The 21,937-nt window shown below is 51.0% G+C and overlaps 2 protein-coding genes across 5 annotated transcripts in view; both read left to right on the forward strand.

Annotated features, from left to right (window-relative positions):
* spef2 (sperm flagellar 2) overlaps positions 1-10,511 on the forward strand; it is a 685,307-nt gene extending 674,796 nt beyond the window's left edge. For all 3 annotated transcript variants that reach the window (XM_073047840.1, XM_073047842.1, XM_073047841.1), the window contains exons 37-40: positions 868-1,038; positions 1,424-1,579; positions 3,758-3,880; positions 10,338-10,511. In XM_073047840.1, coding sequence (XP_072903941.1) covers positions 868-1,038; positions 1,424-1,579; positions 3,758-3,880; positions 10,338-10,484 — 597 coding nt within the window. In that variant the 3' untranslated portion in view covers positions 10,485-10,511. The remainder of the gene's footprint in view (positions 1-867; positions 1,039-1,423; positions 1,580-3,757; positions 3,881-10,337) is intronic.
* Positions 10,512-17,998: 7,487 nt separating this feature from the next.
* Positions 17,999-21,937, forward strand: part of il7r (interleukin 7 receptor) — a 75,411-nt gene continuing 71,472 nt past the window's right edge. For both annotated transcript variants that reach the window (XM_073047847.1, XM_073047848.1), the window contains exon 1: positions 17,999-18,284. Coding sequence is in view for 1 of the 2 variants with exons in the window: in XM_073047848.1 (XP_072903949.1) it covers positions 18,229-18,284 (56 nt within the window). In the remaining variant the exon portion in view is untranslated. The remainder of the gene's footprint in view (positions 18,285-21,937) is intronic.

The following is a 21,937-nucleotide window of genomic DNA, read 5'->3' on the forward strand; positions in this document are numbered from 1 at the left end:
TAATTATGCTGAGTGCAAGGTGTTACACTTTGGGAAGACAACTGAGGCAGGACTTTTAGTGAATGGCAGGTCCCTGGGGCGTGTTGTAGACCTTGAACATGTTTCCCTGACAGTGGAGTCATAAGTAGACAGGGTGCTGAAGAAGGCTCTTGGCATGCTGGCCTTCATCTGTCAGGGCATCGAATTCAGAAATTGTGATGTTATGTGTCAGTTGTACACAACATTGAGGACGCCACACTTGGTGCTTTTGTGTTCAGTTCTGATCACAGAAACACCATGAAGCTTGTAAGATTAAGAGGAGATTTACAAGGATGTTGCCAGGACCTGCTAGACTAATTTATAGAGAGAGGTTGAGCAGGTTGGGAGTGTAGGAGAATGAGGAGTGATCTGTCAGAGGTGTATAAAATCATAAGGGGAAGAGATGAGGTGAATGTGCACAGTCTTTTTTCCTGGGTTGGGGAATTAAGATCTAGAAGTGTAGCTTCAGGCTGAGAGGAGAGATTTAATAGGAACCAGAGGAGCAACTTTTTACCAGAGGCTGGCCAGTACATGGAGTGAGTTTCCAGAAGAAGTGTTTGAAGCAGGAATATTAATAATTAAAAGGGATTTGTCTGAAAGTAGAAAAATGGGACTTGTTTAGTGGGAATTATAGTGGGCCGAAGGGCTTGTTTCTGTGTTACCTTGCATCTCCAGAACCCACCACACTGACCGGTCACATGCTGTCAGCCCAGGACAGTGTGCCCACCCTGTATCAACCTTGATCTTGTCTCCTAACCCCAAGGTGCTCCCCCAGTCTCCCACACACCATTCATGCTGTGTCCCTGGACCACCTGGCTTTCCCCATTCTCAAAGCTCCCTCTTGTCCAGGTTTTCTTCAGCCTGTTTGTGGAGGGCGGCCCATCCGAGCCCCGACTGGACTACAACAACACCCTGCTGTACTTCAGCCGGCACCAGGACCCAGCCCAGGGCCTGCACCAGGCTCTCAGCATCGCCGTGGGCAGTGCACTCCCCTGGGCACCCCTCTCCAGCCCTCAGAAGGTGAGGGGCATGAGGGTGGGAGGTGGAAAAGAGAGCTTGTAGAGTGAGGGGAGGGCAGTGTGTGGGATGTGAGGAAGCAGTAACACAAGAGGTTGTGGGAGAGCGAGGGTGACTGGTGGGGATAGGGGAGGCATTGTGGGGCATGAAGGGGGAGAGCTGAGGGGGCGTGAGGGATGGGGAGGGTTTGTGGAGGAGGGGGTTGTGGGGATGAAGGGGAGGGTGGTGTGAGGGAGGGCTTACAGATTGGAGAGGGAATGTAGGATGATGGGGTGAGAGAAGAGAGTGCAGGTTGGGGAGGGGGGTGATAGAAGGGTTGAGTATGGGGTGGAGATGATAGGGGTGTGTGATGGACCAGTGACTCCCTCAGCATACCTTTGTGTTACAGTCAGAGCAGGACGTGTCAGGTGGACCCTCAGCACCAGGACCGGTGGAGAAGGTGCCTCTATCAGCTCTGTTCCAAATCATGAACCATGGAGTGGCTGGGTTTGGAGAAACCCATCGGCACAGGAGCCCAGAGGAAGACCGTCACCATCAATGCCAGGTTTAATATCAGCAATCACCAAGGGAGAGGGCTAGTTAGCGAAGCGTGGGTGGACACTCCCTCACTGGAGCAGTGAGGTTGACAGCTGGACTAGTAGAGGTTTATTATGGTACAAGAAGCATAGGCTGGGTATTCAGTCAGGGACTTTCCCCAAAGTTGAAATATCTAATACCAGAGGACAGATATTTAAGGTGAGGGGGCAAGTTCAAATGAGATGTGTGGGACAGGGTTTTTTTACACAGAGTGTGGTGCCCGGAATACACAACGAGGAGTGGTGGTAGGGCAGGTATAATAGAGGTATTTAAGATATATGAAAATGCAAGGAATAGAGGGAGACGGACTATGTGCAAGTAGAATGGATTCAGTTTGGACAGGCATTGTGTTTGGCACAGACATCATGTGTTCCTGTGCTGTACTATTCTGCGTATGCAGACACACAGATACTGTGCATACTTGGTGAAGGGAAGATTTGAGACAGCTTTCGAGGCAGTTGGATTGTCTGGTGAAGCTGTGAGACTGTGGCGTGTGGTTTGGAGAGAGCTGTACCTGCAGAGGGTGCTGGAGGTCTGGCAATGCAGAAGCCCTTCTCAGTACAACAGCACTGTGATGTGTATCTGCTGAACTGATGAAGGCCCAGAACGTCAGCTGTTTCCCTCCATAGATGGTGCCTGACCGGCTGAGTTCCACCAGCGCTTTGTGTTGATGAAGGTAGAGCGGTGGATGTTGTCTGTGTGGATTTGAATAAGATGTTTGATAAGGCCCCTCATAAAAGGCTCATCTAAAGGATTAAGATGCATAGGATCCACGGTTAATTGGCTGTTAGGATTCAGAATTGCCTTGCCCATAGAAGAAAAGACGCTTTTGGTCAAAGGGATTTAGTGGAGTTCTGCAGAGATCTAAACTGGGACTTCTGCTGTTAGTGATGTAAATAAATGAATTGGATGAAAATATGGATGGTTAGTATGTTTTCAGATGACATAAATATTGGTGAAGTTGTGGATACTGCAGTGAGATATAGATCATTTGCAGATCTGGGCAGAGAAATGGCAGATGGAACTTAACTTGGCCAAATGTGAGGTGTTACTCCTTGGTACTGTATGTCAAATGAAAGGAGACTGCACACGGTTAATGGCAAGACCTTTAACAGTGTTGATGTGCAGAGAGGTCTTGGGTCCAAGTTCATAACTCCATGAAGGTGGCACCACAAGTTGATAGGACAGTTAAGAAAGCATATGGCATGCCTGGCTTTATTAGTTGAGGGATTAAGCTCAAAAGTCAGGAAGTTATGTTACAGTTTTGTAAAACTGTGGTCAGGCTGCATCTGGGGTATTGCAGTTACTTCTGGTCATCCCATTATATGGAAGATGTGAAGGCATTGCAGAAAGTGCTGAAGGTGTTTACTAGAACATTGCCTGGATTAAAGAGTCTGTACTAAGGCAGAGGTTGGGCTGCTCATATTGTTTTCCCAGGATTGAAATGCCTAATAGCAGAGGGCATGCATTTAAAGTGAGAGGGGGTAAGTTCCAAGCAGATGGAAGAAAAATGGAGGGCTATGTGGTAGGGAAGTGTTACATTGACTTTGGAGTAGGTTAAATGATAGACACAACATTGTAGGCCGAAGGGCCTGTACTGTGCTGTAATGTTCTATGCCACATGAGGCAAGTTTCTTTATAACACAGTGAGTGGTGCCAGGGATGGCAATGGTACGATAGAGGCTCTTAGACAGGCACATGAATGTGCAGAGAATGGCTGGGGGGTGTAGAACATTCTGTAGGGAAAAGGGATTGGTTTAATTAGGTCTCAGTAGTGAATGAGTTTGGCCGACCATGGTGAACAGAAAGCATGTTGCTGTGCTGCACTGTGCTCTGCTACAGAGCTAGGGTCCAAAGCAAGGATGAAATGGTAACTGTGGTGCAGTGACACTAACATCTGAGAACAGCACGCCAGGTGGAGGGTGACAAGCCTCACCATAGCTCAAAGCTTTCTCATTTCTCAGATAAAGTCTTTGAGCTAAAGTATTGACTTTGTTTGCGTCACCACGGTAGCTGCCCGACCTGCTGAGTCCTATTTTTGCTGTGCACCGTCAACTGCAGTGTGTGTCAGAGGAAGTGGGTTACGTGCGAGGTTGGGCAAACATCACGGTGTACAAAGTACTCACTATCTTTCCTGCTTTTGCAGCTTTTCACCCAAGTTTACAAGGAGCTGGGATCAAAGGAGCTTGAACCAGTCCCATTCGATGTTTTGCTCAAACATCCTGTCATTATGGACCTCATCACCAACACAACACGATTCAGCCAATCTGTGAGTGTCATTTTGCCAATCCACTGCTGTGTACGCCTCTCTCACACACACAAACACTCCATCCCCTCCTCTCACTAGCCTCTCACATTCTTGCTTTGAACAGGCTGATAGTAATATAGTCTCTCTCTCTGTCACTGCATTTGCTGTTTCATATTATAAACCTGTTCCTCCGGCCCTCCCATCCCACTCTCTTTCAGGCTTCCATTGTCCCCTCTTCTCCACGGCAAGTCCTTGGTGGGAGTGGAGAGGTCACCGATCCTCACCGGAGGGAGTGGAGAGGTCACCGATCCTCACCGGAGGGAGTGGAGAGGTCACCGATCCTCACCGGTGGGAGTGGAGAGGTTCCCCTGTCCTCACCGGTGGGAGTGGAGAGGTCACCGATCCTCACCGGTGGGAGTGGAGAGGTTCCCCTGTCCTCACCGGTGGGAGTGGAGAGGTCACCGATCCTCACCGGTGGGAGTGGAGAGGTTCCCCTGTCCTCACCGGTGGGAGTGGAGAGGTTCCCCTGTCCTCACCGGTGGGAGTGGAGAGGTCACCGATCCTCACCGGTGGGAGTGGAGAGGTCACCGATCCTCACCGGTGGGAGTGGAGAGGTTCCCCTGTCCTCACCGGAGGGAGTGGAGAGGTCACCGATCCTCACCGGAGGGAGTGGAGAGGTCACCGATCCTCACCGGTGGGAGTGGAGAGGTCACCGATCCTCACAGGAGGGAGTGGAGAGGTCACCGATCCTCACCGGTGGGAGTGGAGAGGTCACCGGTCCTCACCAGTGGGAGTGGAGAGGTTCCCCTGTCCTCACCAGTGGGAGTGGAGAGGTTCCCCTGTCCTCACCGGAGGGAGTGGAGAGGTCACCGATCCTCACCGGTGGGAGTGGAGAGGTCACCGGTGGGAGTGGAGAGGTCACCGATCCTCACCGGTGGGAGTGGAGAGGTCACCGGTGGGAGTGGAGAGGTTCCCCTGTCCTCACCGGTGGGAGTGGAGAGGTCACCGGTCCTCACCGGTGGGAGTGGAGAGGTCACCGGTGGGAGTGGAGAGGTCACCGATCCTCACCGGTGGGAGTGGAGAGGTCACCGGTGGGAGTGGAGAGGTTCCCCTGTCCTCACCGGTGGGAGTGGAGAGGTCACCGGTCCTCACCGGTGGGAGTGGAGAGGTCACCGATCCTCACCGGTGGGAGTGGAGAGGTCACCGGTGGGAGTGGAGAGGTTCCCCTGTCCTCACCGGTGGGAGTGGAGAGGTCACCGGTCCTCACCGGTGGGAGTGGAGAGGTCACCGATCCTCACCGGTGGGAGTGGAGAGGTTCCCCTGTCCTCACCGGTGGGAGTGGAGAGGTCACCGGTGGGAGTGGAGAGGTCACCGATCCTCACCAGTGGGAGTGGAGAGGTTCCCCTGTCCTCACCGGTGGGAGTGGAGAGGTTCCCCTGTCCTCACCGGAGGGAGTGGAGAGGTTCCCCTGTCCTCACCAGTGGGAGTGGAGAGGTTCCCCTGTCCTCACCGGTGGGAGCGGAGAGGTCACCGATCCTCACCAGTGGGAGTGGAGAGGTTCCCCTGTCCTCACCGGTGGGAGTGGAGAGGTTCCCCTGTCCTCACCGGAGGGAGTGGAGAGGTCACCGGTCCTCACCGGAGGGAGTGGAGAGGTCACCGATCCTCACCGGAGGGAGTGGAAAGGTCACCGATCCTCACCGGTGGGAGTGGAGAGGTCACCGATCCTCACAGGAGGGAGTGGAGAGGTCACCGATCCTCACCGGAGGGAGTGGAGAGGTCATCGATCCTCACAGGAGGGAGTGGAGAGGTCACCGATCCTCACCGGTGGGAGTGGAGAGGTCACCGGTCCTCACCAGTGGGAGTGGAGAGGTTCCCCTGTCCTCACCAGTGGGAGTGGAGAGGTTCCCCTGTCCTCACCGGAGGGAGTGGAGAGGTCACCGATCCTCACCGGTGGGAGTGGAGAGGTCACCGGTGGGAGTGGAGAGGTCACCGATCCTCACCGGTGGGAGTGGAGAGGTCACCGGTGGGAGTGGAGAGGTTCCCCTGTCCTCACCGGTGGGAGTGGAGAGGTCACCGGTCCTCACCGGTGGGAGTGGAGAGGTCACCGGTGGGAGTGGAGAGGTCACCGATCCTCACCGGTGGGAGTGGAGAGGTCACCGGTGGGAGTGGAGAGGTTCCCCTGTCCTCACCGGTGGGAGTGGAGAGGTCACCGGTCCTCACCGGTGGGAGTGGAGAGGTCACCGATCCTCACCGGTGGGAGTGGAGAGGTCACCGGTGGGAGTGGAGAGGTTCCCCTGTCCTCACCGGTGGGAGTGGAGAGGTCACCGGTCCTCACCGGTGGGAGTGGAGAGGTCACCGATCCTCACCGGTGGGAGTGGAGAGGTTCCCCTGTCCTCACCGGTGGGAGTGGAGAGGTCACCGGTGGGAGTGGAGAGGTCACCGATCCTCACCAGTGGGAGTGGAGAGGTTCCCCTGTCCTCACCGGTGGGAGTGGAGAGGTTCCCCTGTCCTCACCGGAGGGAGTGGAGAGGTTCCCCTGTCCTCACCGGTGGGAGTGGAGAGGTTCCCCTGTCCTCACCGGTGGGAGCGGAGAGGTCACCGATCCTCACCAGTGGGAGTGGAGAGGTTCCCCTGTCCTCACCGGTGGGAGTGGAGAGGTTCCCCTGTCCTCACCGGAGGGAGTGGAGAGGTCACCGGTCCTCACCAGTGGGAGTGGAGAGGTCACCGGTCCTCACCAGTGGGAGTGGAGAGGTTCCCCTGTCCTCACCGGTGGGAGCGGAGAGTCACCGATCCTCACCGGTGTGAGTGGAGAGGTTCCCCTGTCCTCACCGGTGGGAGTGGAGAGGTCACCGATCCTCACCGGTGGGAGTGGAGAGGTTCCCCTGTCCTCACCGGTGGGTGGAGAGGTCACCGATCCTCACCGGTGGGAGTGGAGAGGTTCCCCTGTCCTCACCGGTGGGAGTGGAGAGGTTCCCCTGTCCTCACCGGTGGGAGTGGAGAGGTCACCGATCCTCACCGGTGGGTGGAGAGGACACCGATCCTCACCGGTGGGAGTGGAGAGGTTCCCCTGTCCTCACCGGTGGGAGTGGAGAGGTCACCGATCCTCACCGGTGGGAGTGGAGAGGTCACCAATCCTCACCGGTGGGAGCGGAGAGGTTCCCCTGTCCTCACCGGTGGGAGCGGAGAGGTCACCGGTCCTCACCAGTGGGAGCGGAGAGGTCACCGATCCTCACCAGTGGGAGTGGAGAGGTTCCCCTGTCCTCACCGGAGGGAGCGGAGAGGTCACCGATCCTCACCAGAGGGAGCGGAGAGTCACCGATCCTCACCGGTGGGAGTGGAGAGGTTCCCCTGTCCTCACCGGTGGGAGTGGAGAGGTCACCGATCCTCACCGGTGGGAGCGGAGAGGTCACCGATCCTCACCGGTGGGAGTGGAGAGGTTCCCCTGTCCTCACCGGTGGGAGCGGAGAGGTCACCGATCCTCACCGGTGGGAGTGGAGAGGTTCCCCTGTCCTCACCGGTGGGAGTGGAGAGGTCACCGATCCTCACCGGTGGGAGTGGAGAGGTTCCCCTGTCCTCACCGGTGGGAGTGGAGAGGTCACCGATCCTCACCGGTGGGAGTGGAGAGGTTCCCCTGTCCTCACCGGTGGGTGGAGAGGTCACCGATCCTCACCGGTGGGAGTGGAGAGGTTCCCCTGTCCTCACCGGTGGGAGTGGAGAGGTTCCCCTGTCCTCACCGGTGGGAGTGGAGAGGTCACCGATCCTCACCGGTGGGTGGAGAGGACACCGATCCTCACCGGTGGGAGTGGAGAGGTTCCCCTGTCCTCACCGGTGGGAGTGGAGAGGTCACCAATCCTCACCGGTGGGAGTGGAGAGGTCACCAATCCTCACCGGTGGGAGCGGAGAGGTTCCCCTGTCCTCACCGGTGGGAGCGGAGAGGTCACCGGTCCTCACCAGTGGGAGCGGAGAGGTCACCGATCCTCACCAGTGGGAGTGGAGAGGTTCCCCTGTCCTCACCGGAGGGAGCGGAGAGGTCACCGATCCTCACCAGAGGGAGCGGAGAGTCACCGATCCTCACCGGTGGGAGTGGAGAGGTTCCCCTGTCCTCACCGGTGGGAGTGGAGAGGTCACCGATCCTCACCGGTGGGAGTGGAGAGGTCACCAATCCTCACCGGTGGGAGCGGAGAGGTTCCCCTGTCCTCACCGGTGGGAGCGGAGAGGTCACCGGTCCTCACCAGTGGGAGCGGAGAGGTCACCGATCCTCACCAGTGGGAGTGGAGAGGTTCCCCTGTCCTCACCGGAGGGAGCGGAGAGGTCACCGATCCTCACCAGAGGGAGCGGAGAGTCACCGATCCTCACCGGTGGGAGTGGAGAGGTTCCCCTGTCCTCACCGGTGGGAGTGGAGAGGTCACCGATCCTCACCGGTGGGAGCGGAGAGGTCACCGATCCTCACCGGTGGGAGTGGAGAGGTTCCCCTGTCCTCACCGGTGGGAGCGGAGAGGTCACCGATCCTCACCGGTGGGAGTGGAGAGGTTCCCCTGTCCTCACCGGTGGGAGTGGAGAGGTCACCGATCCTCACCGGTGGGAGTGGAGAGTTCACTCAAAGTTCAAAGTGTACTTATTATCAAAGTACATATTTGTCATCATATACAACCCTGAGATTCATTTTCTTGTGGACATATTACACAAATCTATAGAATAATAACTGTAACAGAATCAGTGAAAACTGCCCAACTGGAATGCAGAAGACTAGAAACAGTGCAAATGCAAGATGAAGAAACAATAATATAAATAATTCAAAGTTCAAATCAGCGATAAATATCGAGAACATGATATCTAGAGTCCTTGACAGTGAATCTGTTGTTTGTGGGAACAGTTCAATGATTGTGTGAGTGAATTTATCCCCTATTGTTTAAGACTGATGACTGAGGGGTAATAACTGTTCCTGAACCTGGTGGTGGGAGCCCTGAGGCTCCTGTACCTTCTTCTAGATGGCAGTGGCAAGAAGAGAACGTGTCCTGGGTAGTGGGGTCCCTGATGATGGATGCTTCTTTCCTAGACAACATTTCATGTACATGTGCTCGATGGTTGTTAGGGCTTTATTCATCATTGATGGTAAACCACAGACTCTGGAGGATTTTTCTTTCAAGGGCATTGGTGTTTCCATACCAGGCTGTGATGCAGCCAGTCAATCTACTCTCCACTGCACATCGATTGAAGTTTGTCAAGTGCCTATCTAAGAGTCTCTTAAATGCTCCAAATGTATTTGCCACCCCTAGCTCCATATGTCAAGCACACTCTACTCTATGTAACATAAAACAATTACCCCTGACATCGCACCCTCCCATTATTTTCATCCATTGATTTGAAAATTCTCACCCCCCCTCCCCATCAGCCATTTCCACCCTGGGAAAATTCTCTGCCTGTCCACAAAACCACGGCTTCTCCAGTCCATACCAGAACTAGAGTTTCTCATCCTTGGAACCGTCCCTGCACCCTGTTCGTTGTCTCCTTGAAGTGTGGTGACCAGTTATGGCTGAAGGCTTTCTGCAGCTTCCATGTAACCGTTGTGTTGTATACTCACAGTACACGTGTTCAACAGATTCCTCTGCACCACAGTCTCTTCCAAAATCAGCCGCGTGTCCTGTATCCCTGCTCAGTGTGTCAACGTCATGGAATCACAGAGCCTCACAGTACAGAAAGAAATCCTTCGACTCATCTACCTACATCTAAACTATATCCATGCTTACCACTCCACAGTTCACCTGCAGTCTTTTGCCCTCCTGTTGGCTGTTATATTCACAACTGGGAGAATCAGGAGGGAGAATTTCTTACTCTTGTATTCCATCATCTCTGTGTGCTCTCTCCTCTGCCTCTATGTTCAGCATCCTCATTGTTTCCCTCCTCATTCCCTCCTCCTCTCTGTCTTATCCATGTCCTCATAGCCTAATCACTCCCCTCTGCTCTATCTCTGCATGCTCACACACCCCTGCACAACCATGGCCACGGTGGCGAAGCAGTTAGCCTGACACTACTATAGTTCAGGGATTCAGAGTTTGCAGTTCAATTCCGGTGTCCTTTGTACCTTCCTTCCCACGTGCTCAGGGCTTTCCTCTGGGTGCTCCGGTTTCCTCCCACAGTCTAGAGACATAAAGGTTAGTGGGTTAATCGGTCCTCTGATTAGGCTAGGGTTAAAATGCTGGGTTGCTAGTGGTGCAGCTGGGTAGCTGGAAGGGGCTGTTCCACACTTGTATTTCTAAACAAAATACATCTTGACACCCACTGTCACTGCTGCATTCCTTCCACATCACTCCCTCCATTCCTGGCACTCAGAAAAATCCTTGTCACTCTCTTACTCCCAACCTCTGCATCACTCCCGTACCAATCACTTGCTCTAGTCCTGCCCACCCCCCCCCCCCCGAACCCTATCACTCCTTGTCCCCTCCTCTACCCTCACTGACCGTGTCTGTTTGCTGTACAGGATGTCCATGCCGTGATACAGAGGCAATTCGTGGATGGTGAGGCTGTTGCCAGCAGCTCTCCTGAAACTTCAGTGGAAAGGTCTCCCAGCAGCCCAGCTGATGAGCCAGGCCAGGCCCAGAGTCGGTGGAGAACGCTCAGGCTATGAAGCTCACACACTAATAAATTCAGATACTTTGCCGTCTCATTCCTTGGTTGTAGCTCTTGACTGATACAGGGATACAAGACAATGAGTTTGTGGTGTAGTCAGGTGGGCCTGTGGTTGTAGAGGTTTGCCCAGTGACTGCTTTTATCTGCCTGCCCCTTTCCCTCGCGATGAGCCAAGGACTCTGGACTCTCTGAGTCCTGCTCCAAATGCTTTGTAAGAGAGGGCTCTAGAATCCCAGTCACAGGCTCCAACAGCCACTTCCCATTGAACCCACTTAATACTGGATCATTCAGCCTCTGGGGACTGCCCCACCATTCCACCAGACTTGTGGAGACTCATGAACAAGGTATTCTGCAGATGTTAAAAACCTGGGGCAAAGCATGCAAAACAATAGAGGAACTCAGCATCTATGCAGAGGGATAAATCGTCCATGTTTAATGCCAAGACTCTACTTCAGATGAGTCCCTCCTTCACATCTTCACCTCCGTGGATGCTGCCTGACGATGAGCTTTCCATCTGTGTTGCTTGTGGAGATTCAACGAGGGGAGATCTGCAGAGACCCTGCCACTTGCCCCAGCTGCCCCCTCATCCCATCACTCCCCTCAGCCTCCAACTGCACCGATTGTCTGAGACAGATCAGCTCCGTAACCTACAGAGGCAGCTCCCCCCACACTTGTGAACTATATTACATGGACTCATGAGTGGTACCTACCCAACTGGGTGCAGAAACACAGAGAAAAGGGAACTGGATTGATGAAGGTGCTGCCATTAGAGACGGTCCAGAGGAGATTCACAACAATGATTCTGGGAATGAAAGGGTTAACTTATGAGGAGTGTTCTGATGACTCTGGGCCTGTACTTGCTGGAGTTTAGAAAAATGAGGGGGGAGTAGGATCTCATTGAAACCTATAGAATATTGGAAGGCCTAAATAGAGTGGACATGGAGAGGATGTTTCCTGTAGTGGGAGGGTCTAGGGACCAGAGGGCACAGCCTCAGAATAGAGGAATGTCCATTTAGAATAGAGATGAGGAAAGATTTCTTTAGCCAGAGGGTGGTGTATCTGTGGAATTCATTGCCACAGATGGCTGTGCAGGCCAAGTCATTGAGTATATTTAAAGCAGAGGTTCATAGGTTCTTGATTTGTCAGAATGTCAAAAGTTATGTGGAGAAGGCTGGAGAATGGGGTTGAGATGGAATGGCGGAGCAGACTCAATGGAGTGAATGGCCTAATTCTGTTCCTATGTCGTATGGTCTGCTGATGTTACATCATCAGATGTTACATGGCCCCACTGTTTGATGTGTCCGGTGTGATCCTATACCTCATAGACTGCCATCTCAGGGATCAGACTGCAGCCTGGCCAATGCCTCCCCATTTGGCAGCATACCCTGCACTTGCCACCAAAGCCCTGTACGCCCACACTGAATCTTGTACTTTTCAGGATTTGCTCATTGTTGCTGCCTCTCCTGAAGTTGTCCACAAGCAGTCCCCACATTCACCAGACTCTACCATTAGCACCCATCACGATCAATAAATTTGCCTTTCCTCCCCACCGAGGACAGAAAGATACCACCAGGTCTTTGGGAAAGGTAACTGTGTTCAACAATGTTCTTCAAGTTCTCCGTTGAATGACATGAAAGAGTACAGTCAAAATTTACAAGGATGAGGACCTGAGTTATAGGGAAAGGTTGAATAGATTAGGAATTTATTCCCTGTAGAATTGAAGAATGAGGGGAGATTTAATAAAGATATACAAAATGATGAAAGGGATAGATGGGATATATGCAAGCAGATTTTTTCCCTAAGACGTTGGAGCAGAATTAGGCCATTCGGCCCACAGAGTCTGCACTGAAATGGATCATGGTTGATCCATTTCCGTCTCAAACCCATTCTCCTCGTAACCTTTCACATCCATCGACCTCTGCCTAAAGTACACTCAATAACCTGGCCTCCATAGCCAAGCTCCACATAATCAACACCATCTGGCTAAAGAAATTCCTCCTCATCTGCACTCTGTTCTCTGGTTGTGCTGTCTGGTCCTAGACTTCCCCACTATAGGAAACATCTTCTCCACATCCACTCTATCTTAGCCTTTCAACATTCAATAGGATTCTTCTAAATTCCAGCGAGTACATGCCCAGAACCATCAAATGCTCCTCATAAGACAAGAATTTAAAACCCGGATTCATTTTTATGAACCTCTTTTGAACCCTTTCCATTGTCAGCACATCTTTTCTTAGATAAGGAGCCCAAAACTGCTCACAATACTTTAAGTGGGGCCTCACTTGTGCCTTATAAAGCCTCATCATTGCATCATCAGAATCAGGTTTATTATCACCGGTATGTGTCGTGTACTTAGCAGCAGCAGTTCAATGCAACACATAGTATAGAAGAAGAAAAATAATAAAATAATAATAAGTAAATCAATTACAGTATACATATATGAATAGATTAAAAATCATGCAAAAAGTAGAAATAATATAAAAAAAAGTGAAGTAATGTCCAAAGATTCAATGTCTGTTTCGGAATCGGATGGCAGAGGGGAAGAAGCTGTTCCTGAATCTGTGTGTGTGTGCCTTCAGGCTTCAGTACCTCCTACCTGATGGTAACAGTGAGAAAAGGGCATTCCCTGGGTGCTGGAGGTCTTTAAAAAAAGGATCAGCCATGATTGAATGGCGGAGCAGACGCGATGGGCCAGATGGCCTGATTCTGCTCCTATGTCTTATGGTCTTAATAATGGACACTGCCTTTCTGAGACACCATTCCTCGAAAATGTCCTGGTTAATTTGTAGGCTAATACCCAAAATGGAGCCAACTAAATTTACAACCCCCTACAGCTTCTTTTGGTCCTGTGCAGTAGCCCCCCCCCACCACCCCCGCACCATACCAAAGAGTGATGCAGCCTGTCAGAATGCTCTCCACGGTACATCTGTTAGCATCAGGTAGGAGGTACAGAAGCTTGAAGGCACACTCTCAGAGATTCAGGAGTAGCTTCATCCCCCCGCCATCCGATTCCTAAATGGGCATTGAATCTTTGAACACTACCTCACTTTTTTAATATACAGTATTTCTGTTTTTGCACTTTTTAAAAATCTATTCAATATACATAATTGGTTTACTTGTTTATTTATATTTTTTAAATGTTTTTTTTCCCTCTCCTAGATTATGTATTGCATTGAACCGCTACTGCTCAGTTAGCAGATTTCACATCACATATGGGTGATAATAAACCTGATTCTGATCTGTACAAGTCCTTCTGCAGCCTCCCTTCTTCCTCAACACTACCTGCTCCTCCTCTTGTCTTTGTATCATGCGCAACCTTGGTCACAAATCCACCAATTCCGTGCTTCATCCAAGTCATTGACATATAAAACAAATTGGTCCCAACACCAAGCCCTGTGGAACACCACTAGTCACCAGCTGCCAATCTGAAAAGGCTCCTTTTGTTCTCACTCTTTGCCTCCTGTCAATCAGCTAATACTGTATCCATGTTAGTACCTTCCCTGTAATACCATGGGTTCTCATTTTGCTAAGCAGTCTCATGCGTAGCACCTTGTCAAAGGTCTTTTGAAAATCCAAGTCCTCCATAGCTACCACTTCTCCTTTGTCTATCCTGCTTGTTATTTCCTCAAAAAATGTCAACAGCTTTGGAAGGTAAGGTGGTGTCTTTGGGCCATTTTATCATTGCTCCAAGTACTCTGAAACCTCCTCCTTAACAATAGACCCCCAACCAATGAGGTCAGGCTAAATGATCTATAACTCCCTTTCTTCTGCATCCCTCCCTTCTTAAAGAGTGGAGTGACATTTGCAAGTTTCTCCTCCTCTGGAACCATGCCAGAATCTAGTGACTCTTGAAGGATCATTACTAATGCCTGCACTATCTCTTCAGCTACCCCTCATTGGGGTATAGTACATCTGGTCCAGGCGACTTCGTGAAGACTGATACAAAATACTTATTCAGTTTGTCTTACATTTTCTTCTCCCCCATGACTACCTTTCCATGTCATTATCCAGTAGTATGATATCTACTCCTCTTTATATATCTGAAAAATCTCTTTATTATCCTCTTTATCTTCATATATTAATCTTTTTGCTCATTATGGCTATTTTTGTTCCCTTTTGTTGGTTTTTAAAAGTTCCTTGTCTTTTAACTTCCCACTGTTTTTTGCTATTTTTATACTCCTTCTCTTCTGCTTTAATGTTGGCTTTATGATGAATCCATTGTGCACCTTCCAAATTGCTCCCAGAAACTCCACCCATTACTACTCTGCCATCATCACTGCTAATGTTCCCTTCCAATCAACTTTGGCCAGCTCCCCCTCCAACTCTCCCTCTCTCCCTCACTCTCTCCTTCCCCCTCTCACTCTCATTCTCCTTCCCCCTCACTCTCCCTCTCCCTCCCCTTTCTCTCTCTTCCTCCCCCTCTTTCCCCTCTCTTTGCCCATCTCCTTACCTCTCCCCCTCTCCAATCCCTCTCTCTCTAACCCCTCTCTCCTTACCCCTTTCCCTCCCCTCATTCCCTCCTGTGTATGAGGCAACAGACAAAACACAAGTGGAACTCCCAGAGGTAAACAAGAGGAGGTCTCAGCCTCCACCTCCAGTGGCCAGTGCAATCGCACAGCCCTGTATGTCTGTGGAACAGTGTCCAGTAGCAAGGCAGAGAGTGCAGGAGCAAGGGAGAGCAAAAACAGGGTGCACAAGGACAATGTGGGAGAGATAAGAATGAGAGCAGAGTGAGAGAGAGAGTGTGTCTGTGCATTCTGTTGTGTATGAGAATGCTTCAAATAAGTTAACCCTTTCATTCCAGGAATATTTCTTGTGGGCCCTACCATTGCTAGGTAAGGGACCTAAACCTGCTTACAATGCTCCAAGTACGATCTGACCAGTGCCTTGTAAACCCTCAGCATTACATCCTTGCTTTTATATTCTACTTCTAATGAAATGAATTCCAACATTGCATTTGCCTTCCTCACCACCGATTCGATACTTTAGGCAATCATGCATGAGGACTCCCAAGTCTCTTTGTACCTCTGATTTCTGAATTTTCTCCCATTTAGAAAATAATATGTATCTTTATTCCTTCCACCAAAGAGCACCACCATACTCTTGATGACTGTATTCTATCTTTGGCCATTCTCCTAATCTGTCTAACTCCATCCATTTCCTCAACACTACCTGATGCTTCACTTATCTTCATATGGCCCACAAACTTGCCCACAAAGCCAACAATTCTGTCATCATGGACAGAGGGCTGTGGGGATAGAATGGGGCAATGGGATTAGTTTAGAGATTGTTAAGGGTCAATGGGGAGAGTGTGGGGCAGTGGGATTAGTTTGGGGATTGTTAAAGGACTATGGGGAGAGTGTGGGGCAGTGGGATTAGTTTAGAGATTGTTAAGGGTCAATGGGGAGAGTGTGGGGCAGTGGGATTAGTTTGGGGATTGTTAAAGGACTATGGGGAGAGTGTGGGGCAGTGGGATTAGTTTGGGGATTGTTAAAGGACTATGGGGAGAGTGTGGGGCAGTGGGATTAGTTTGGGGATTGTTAAAGGACTATGGGGAGAGTGTGGGGCAGTGGGATTAGTTTGGGGATTGTTAAAGGACTATGGGGAGAGTGTGGGGCAGTGGGATTAGTTTGAGAATTGTTAAGGGTCAATGGAGAAAGTGTGGGGCAGTGGGATCAGTTTGGGGATTGTTAAAGGACTATGGGGAGAGTGTGGAGCAGTGGGATTAGTTTGGGAATTGTTAAGGGTCAATGGAGAGAGTGTGGGGCAGTGGGATCAGTTTGGGGATTGTTAAAGGACTATAGGGAGAGTGTGGGGCAGTGGGATTAGTTTGGGAATTGTTAAGGGTCAAAGGGGAGAGAGTGGGGCAGTGGGATTAGTTTGGGGATTGTTAAAGGACTATGGGGAGAGAGTGGGGCAGTGGGATCAGTTTGGGGATTGTTAAAGGACTGGGGGAGAGTGTGGGGCAGTGGGATTAGTTTGGGAATTGTTATGGGTCAATGGAGAGAGTGTGGGGCAGTGGGATTAGTTTACAGATTGTTAAAGGACTGGGGGAGAGTGTGGGGCAGTGGGGTTAGTTTGGGAATTGTTAAGGGTCAATGGGGACAGTGTGGGGCAGTGGGGTTAGTTTAGGAATTGTTAAGGGTCAATGGAGAGAGTGTGGGGCAGTGGGATTAGTTTACAGATTGTTAAAGGACTGGGGGAGAGTGTGGGGCAGTGGAATTAGTTGGGGATTGATAATGGGCAGTGGGAGGAGAGCGGGGACTGTGCTCTGAGCACAGGAGACCCACAAAGTGATCACCCATTCTGTGTTTGGTTTGTCCAGTGTAGAGGAGACTACTCTACCAACACCAAATGCGGTACACGAGGTTGGAACTGGCGAGTGAACTGGCGCCTGGACAGACTGCTTGGATCCCTGAATGGTGGGAAGGGAAGAGGTGAAAGGACCGGTGTTGCCAGGCAGAGGGTTAAAAGACAGGCTGTGGTCAGTGCCTTCTTATTGTGGCTTCTCCCCCTTCCTTTCCAGTCCGAATGAAGGCTCTCACCCCAAAAGCCGACTATGTATTTCCCTCCATACTGCCCGACCCGATGAACTCCTCCAGCCCTGTGTATGCAGTGTTTGGCAGGGATTGTGGAGTGAACCAGGCAGTCGGAATGGGAGTGACTCCGTTGGAATGCTGAAGTCAGGGGAGGGAATTAGTACCCTGTTAGTGCTGGAGGTGAGGGCAAGAGGAAGTCTGTCCCAAGGGAAGGGGGTGAAAGTGGAGGTATGGGTACAGGGCCTCCCATCATGTCACACACCCTCTGAGGGGCAGAACTGAGTGAACGTCGCGCTGTGGGAGGGGTAGTTGCACTCTTGGAGGTGAGGTTATGAGAGTCGGTGTGGCTTGAGTTGTTGACTTTGGTTCTTGGGCTCTGTGTGGATGTACGAACGGGGTCTGTGCTCTCTGAATCCGGCTGACTTATCGCTCATCCCTGTCGCTTTCCGGAGCAGGTTCTGGGGGGAGTCTTCCCCCGCTCAACCCCGCGTTAGTCCTCGCTCACTGAAGTCCTGTGACCGGCTCAGTGGAGAGCCCGGCCGCAGCCCGCCAAACGTGAGAGCGCCCCGGGGAACGTTCGCCAGATGGAGAAACCCCACTCGTAAAAACCTTCTTCACAATGGCAAAGGAAAAAAAATGGATACGAACATACATCGGGAGAGATATTGGGACTGTTAGAAAGGACTTTAAGGATTGAACAAATACTTAGCAGGAGACAGAGTAAATGGGGAGAAACGCGGGAGGTGTTGTTGTGAATATGCCCTACCACCCGCGGCTGGAAGATGGGCCCTTGGAACTGGCATTGAGGATCAGAGGAGGGTGGCCCAGGAGGGTAATCCCTGAATGTATTCTTCTCCCTACCCACTCCTCCTCACACCCCATCTGTCCCCTCTCCACTTCCCCCAGCTTTCACAGGTCCCAGTTCGCTCCTACCCCACCCTTTGCTCCCCTCCCCCGCACTCCCACCTCGAGCCCCTCGTCCCACGCTGACGACAGGAAGCCGGCAGTGGCTGAGGTTTGAGCGGAGGCCGTGTGTGTGCTGAGTAAACACGCAGCTCGTCACCCTGACCTACATTCTGCTCCGAGTTGTCCCCACGGCTGCTCCTGGTGTCGAGGGTGAGAATGTTGACACAAGTGTACTTCACCACCTGTTACAGTCAGAGTGAGATAGCATGAAAACAGACCCTTCGGCTCAACCGCTTCATGACAACCCCGTTTCTCTCCTTTGGCCCACATCCCTCTGAATGCCTCATGCCCAGGTACGTGTCCAAGAGTCTTTTACGTGTTGTTTTTGTATCTGCCCCAACCACTTCCTCTGGCAGCTTGTTCCATAAAACACAGGAGCAGAATTAGGCCATTCAGCCCATCAAGTGGTGGATATTTAACTTGTTGATGGTGACTAGAAAGGTGAATCATCTATAGTGAAGGAACTGCCAAATCCTTCACTAGCTGAAATGACAGATGAACCATTAGAACATAAGACCATAAGATGTAGGGGCAGAAGTAGGCCATTCGGCCCATCGAGGTCTGCTCTGCCATTCAATCATGGGCTGATCCAATTCTTCCAGTCATCCACACTCCCCTGCCTTCACCCCACACCCTTTGATGCCCTGGCTAATCAAGAACTTATCTATCTCTGCCTTAAACGCACCCAATGACTTGACCTCCACAGCTGCTCGTGGCATCAAATTCCTGAGATTTACCACCCTCTGGCTAAAGTAATTTCTCCACATCTCAGTTCTAAATGGAGTTGAGGGGGAGAAGAGAATTCAGAAAGAACTGGTAATACTCATAACAAACAACAAGAGACTGAACAGATACATGAGAAGAAAGCAAATCCCTTTATTAAATATCTGCTGGATGACCTTTGGTTTTGCTCACTATGCAGTCCCTGTACTCCCACACAACTCCACTACATCTAGATAGCCCAGTTGTTTACACAGAGTGGTGGGTGTCAGGGGCGGAGGAACCAGTAGATACATTAGGGATATTTAATAAGCACATCAATAATAAGAAAAATGAAGTTAGTGTCCGTGGTCCATTCAGAATCTGATGGTGCAGAAGAAGAAGCTGTTACTGCAACATCGAGTGTGTGCCTTCAGGCTCCTGTACCTCCTGCCTGATGGTTGCACTGATGAAGATGGCGTGTCCTGGGACTGAGGATTGTTAATGATAAATGTTGCCTTTTGAAGCTGTTCTTGATGCTGGGGAGACTGTGCCCATGATGGAGCTGGCTGAGTTTCCAGCATGGATCAGGTGGGTGAGACAGTAGGTCAATTGAACTGACACTGGTGTGCAGGCTGCAAACACCCCAGAGGTTTCTGACAGGTCAGTTTCAAATAACATGGAAGAATGTGTAACAAGGTTCAAAGTAAATTAATTATCAGAGTGCAACTATGTCACCATATGCAAACCTCAAATTCATTTTCATGTGGGCATTCACAGTAAGTAGCAAGAAATACAATAGACTCAATGAAACACAAGACAAACAACTAACGTGCAAAAGATAAACTATGTAAGTACAAAAATATTAAATAAATAAGTTTAAAATATTGAGAACATGAGATGAAGATTGCTTGGAAGTGAATCAATAGGTTGTGGGAACAGTTCAGTATTGAGGTGAGTGAAGTTATCTCCTCTGATTCAAGAAAGGGAAGGCACTGCAAAAATTAATGTGATTGAAGGCAGACAAGTCATCAGGTCCCAGTCGTCTCCACCCAAGGATACACAGAAGCTGCGGAAAGAGTGGGGCCATTGGGTGAAATATTTCAAAACTAGGAAGGTAGTGGTGGATTGTAAAGTGTAGCTCCATTACTGACAAAGGCAAGGAGGGGGGAAATGGGAAATGATGCTTGTGAAACCTCTGCTCAAGATGCTGGAGGAAGAACTAGCTTGTCATTTCAAGAGGATTCATGTAACCAAACTAAATCATGTTTAGTTTAAGGCAAATTATATTTAACAAATTTGTAGGAGTTCTTCAAGTCATCACAAGGAGGGTGAAGATAGATTAACAGAGATGACACCATGTAGTTATTGGGTATTTGGATATCCCGGATAAAGTGCCATCTAAAGTAATGGTGCACAGAGTGCTCTCATTCCAGGGGTAAGTGTCAGCAAGGACTTAATACTGGCTATATCATACAGGAGAGAGGTTTGCAATAAATAGATCTTCTGCAGACTGAGAAGACCTCACTGATGGAGAACCCCAAGGATCTGATCTAAGACCGCAACAATTTTTAATGTTGATGTGGTTGGGAGCAGAAGAGAAGGATGCAAGGCCTCTGATAGGTCAGGTGAGTGGATGAAACAGAGGTTCGTGCAGAAAAGTGTCAGGTCACTCACTTCAATCAAAAGGCAGATTATTGACTAATAAGAGATAATCTGCTGATGAGTAAAATGCAAAGGGACTGAGGTATTTCTGTAAATGAAGTGCAAAAAAGATAGCAGGCAGGGACAGCAAGTGGATAGGAAGGAAAATGGTATCTAGAAAGAGACTGGAGTTCAGAAATAGAGGAGCTTAATTCAATTAAACCAAATCAATGTTTACAGACTTACAATTGTATAATGAAGTCAGAAACAAGAAGATGGTTGCATCACTTAGGGAAAGATATGCCAGCCAGAATGGAGTCAAGAGGAGATTCATCTGGCTAGGGCTGTACTGAGAGAGTTGTCTTCACAGGAATAACTAAACTAGTTAGATCGTTTGTGTGCTGCTTGGAGTTTTGAAGAATGGGAGATGTCTCATGGAGATCACTTCTTCCATGAACCCATCAACTCTACTTTGTCCATGAAACTGTCAACACCCCCTTGTCCATGAACCCATCAACATCACCTCTTCCATGAACCCATCAACTCTACCCTTCCACAGCGCGACACTCCCTCAGTACTCCCCCTCCCACAGCACGTCACTCCCTCAGTACTCCCCCTCCCACAGGGCGTCACTCCCTCAGTACTCCCCCTCCCACAGCATGACACTCCCTCAGTACTCCCCCTCCCACAGCATGACACTCCCTCAGTACTCCCCCTCCCACAACGCGACACTCCCTCAGTACTCCCCCTCCCACAGCATGACACTCCCTCAGTACTCCCCCTCCCACAACGCGACACTCCCTCAGTACTCCCCCTCCCACAGCGTGACACTCCCTCAGTACTCCCCCTCCCACAGCGTGACACTCCCTCAGTACTCCCCTTCCCACAGGGCGTCACTCCTTCATTACTCCCCCTCCCACAGCGCGTCACTCCCTCAGTACTCCCCTTCCCACAGCGCGTCACTCCCTCAGTACTACCCCTCCCACAGCGCGACACTCCCTCAGTACTCCCCTTCCCACAGCGTGACACTCCCTCAGTACTCCCCCTCCCACAGGGCGTCACTCTCTCAGTACTCCCCCTCCCACAGCGCAACACTCCCACAGTACTCCCCCTCCAACAGCATGACACTCTCTCAGTACTCCCCCTCCCACAGCGCAACACTCCCACAGTACTCCACCTCCAACAGCATGACACTCTCTCAGTACTCCCCCTCCCACAGCGCAACACTCCCACAGTACTCCACCTCCAACAGCATGACACTCTCTCAGTACTCCCCCTCCCACAGCGCAACACTCCCTCAGTACTACCACTCCCACAGGGCGACACTCTCTCAGTACTCCCCCTCCCACAGCGCAACACTCCCTCAGTACTCCCCCTCCCACAGTGCGTCACTCACTCAGTACTCCCCCTCCCACAGCGCGACACTCCCTCAGTACTCCCCCTCCCAGAGCGCGACACTCCCTCAGTACTCCACCTCACACAGCATGACACTCCCTCAGTACTCCCCCTCCCACAGAGTGACACTCCCTCAGTACTCCCCCTCCCACAGCGCATCACTCCCTCAGTACTCCCCCTCCCACAGTGTGACACTCCCTCAGTACTC

The sequence above is a fragment of the Hemitrygon akajei genome, chromosome 6 (assembly GCF_048418815.1).
Source record: "Hemitrygon akajei chromosome 6, sHemAka1.3, whole genome shotgun sequence".
NCBI classification, from domain to species: Eukaryota; Metazoa; Chordata; class Chondrichthyes; order Myliobatiformes; family Dasyatidae; genus Hemitrygon; species Hemitrygon akajei.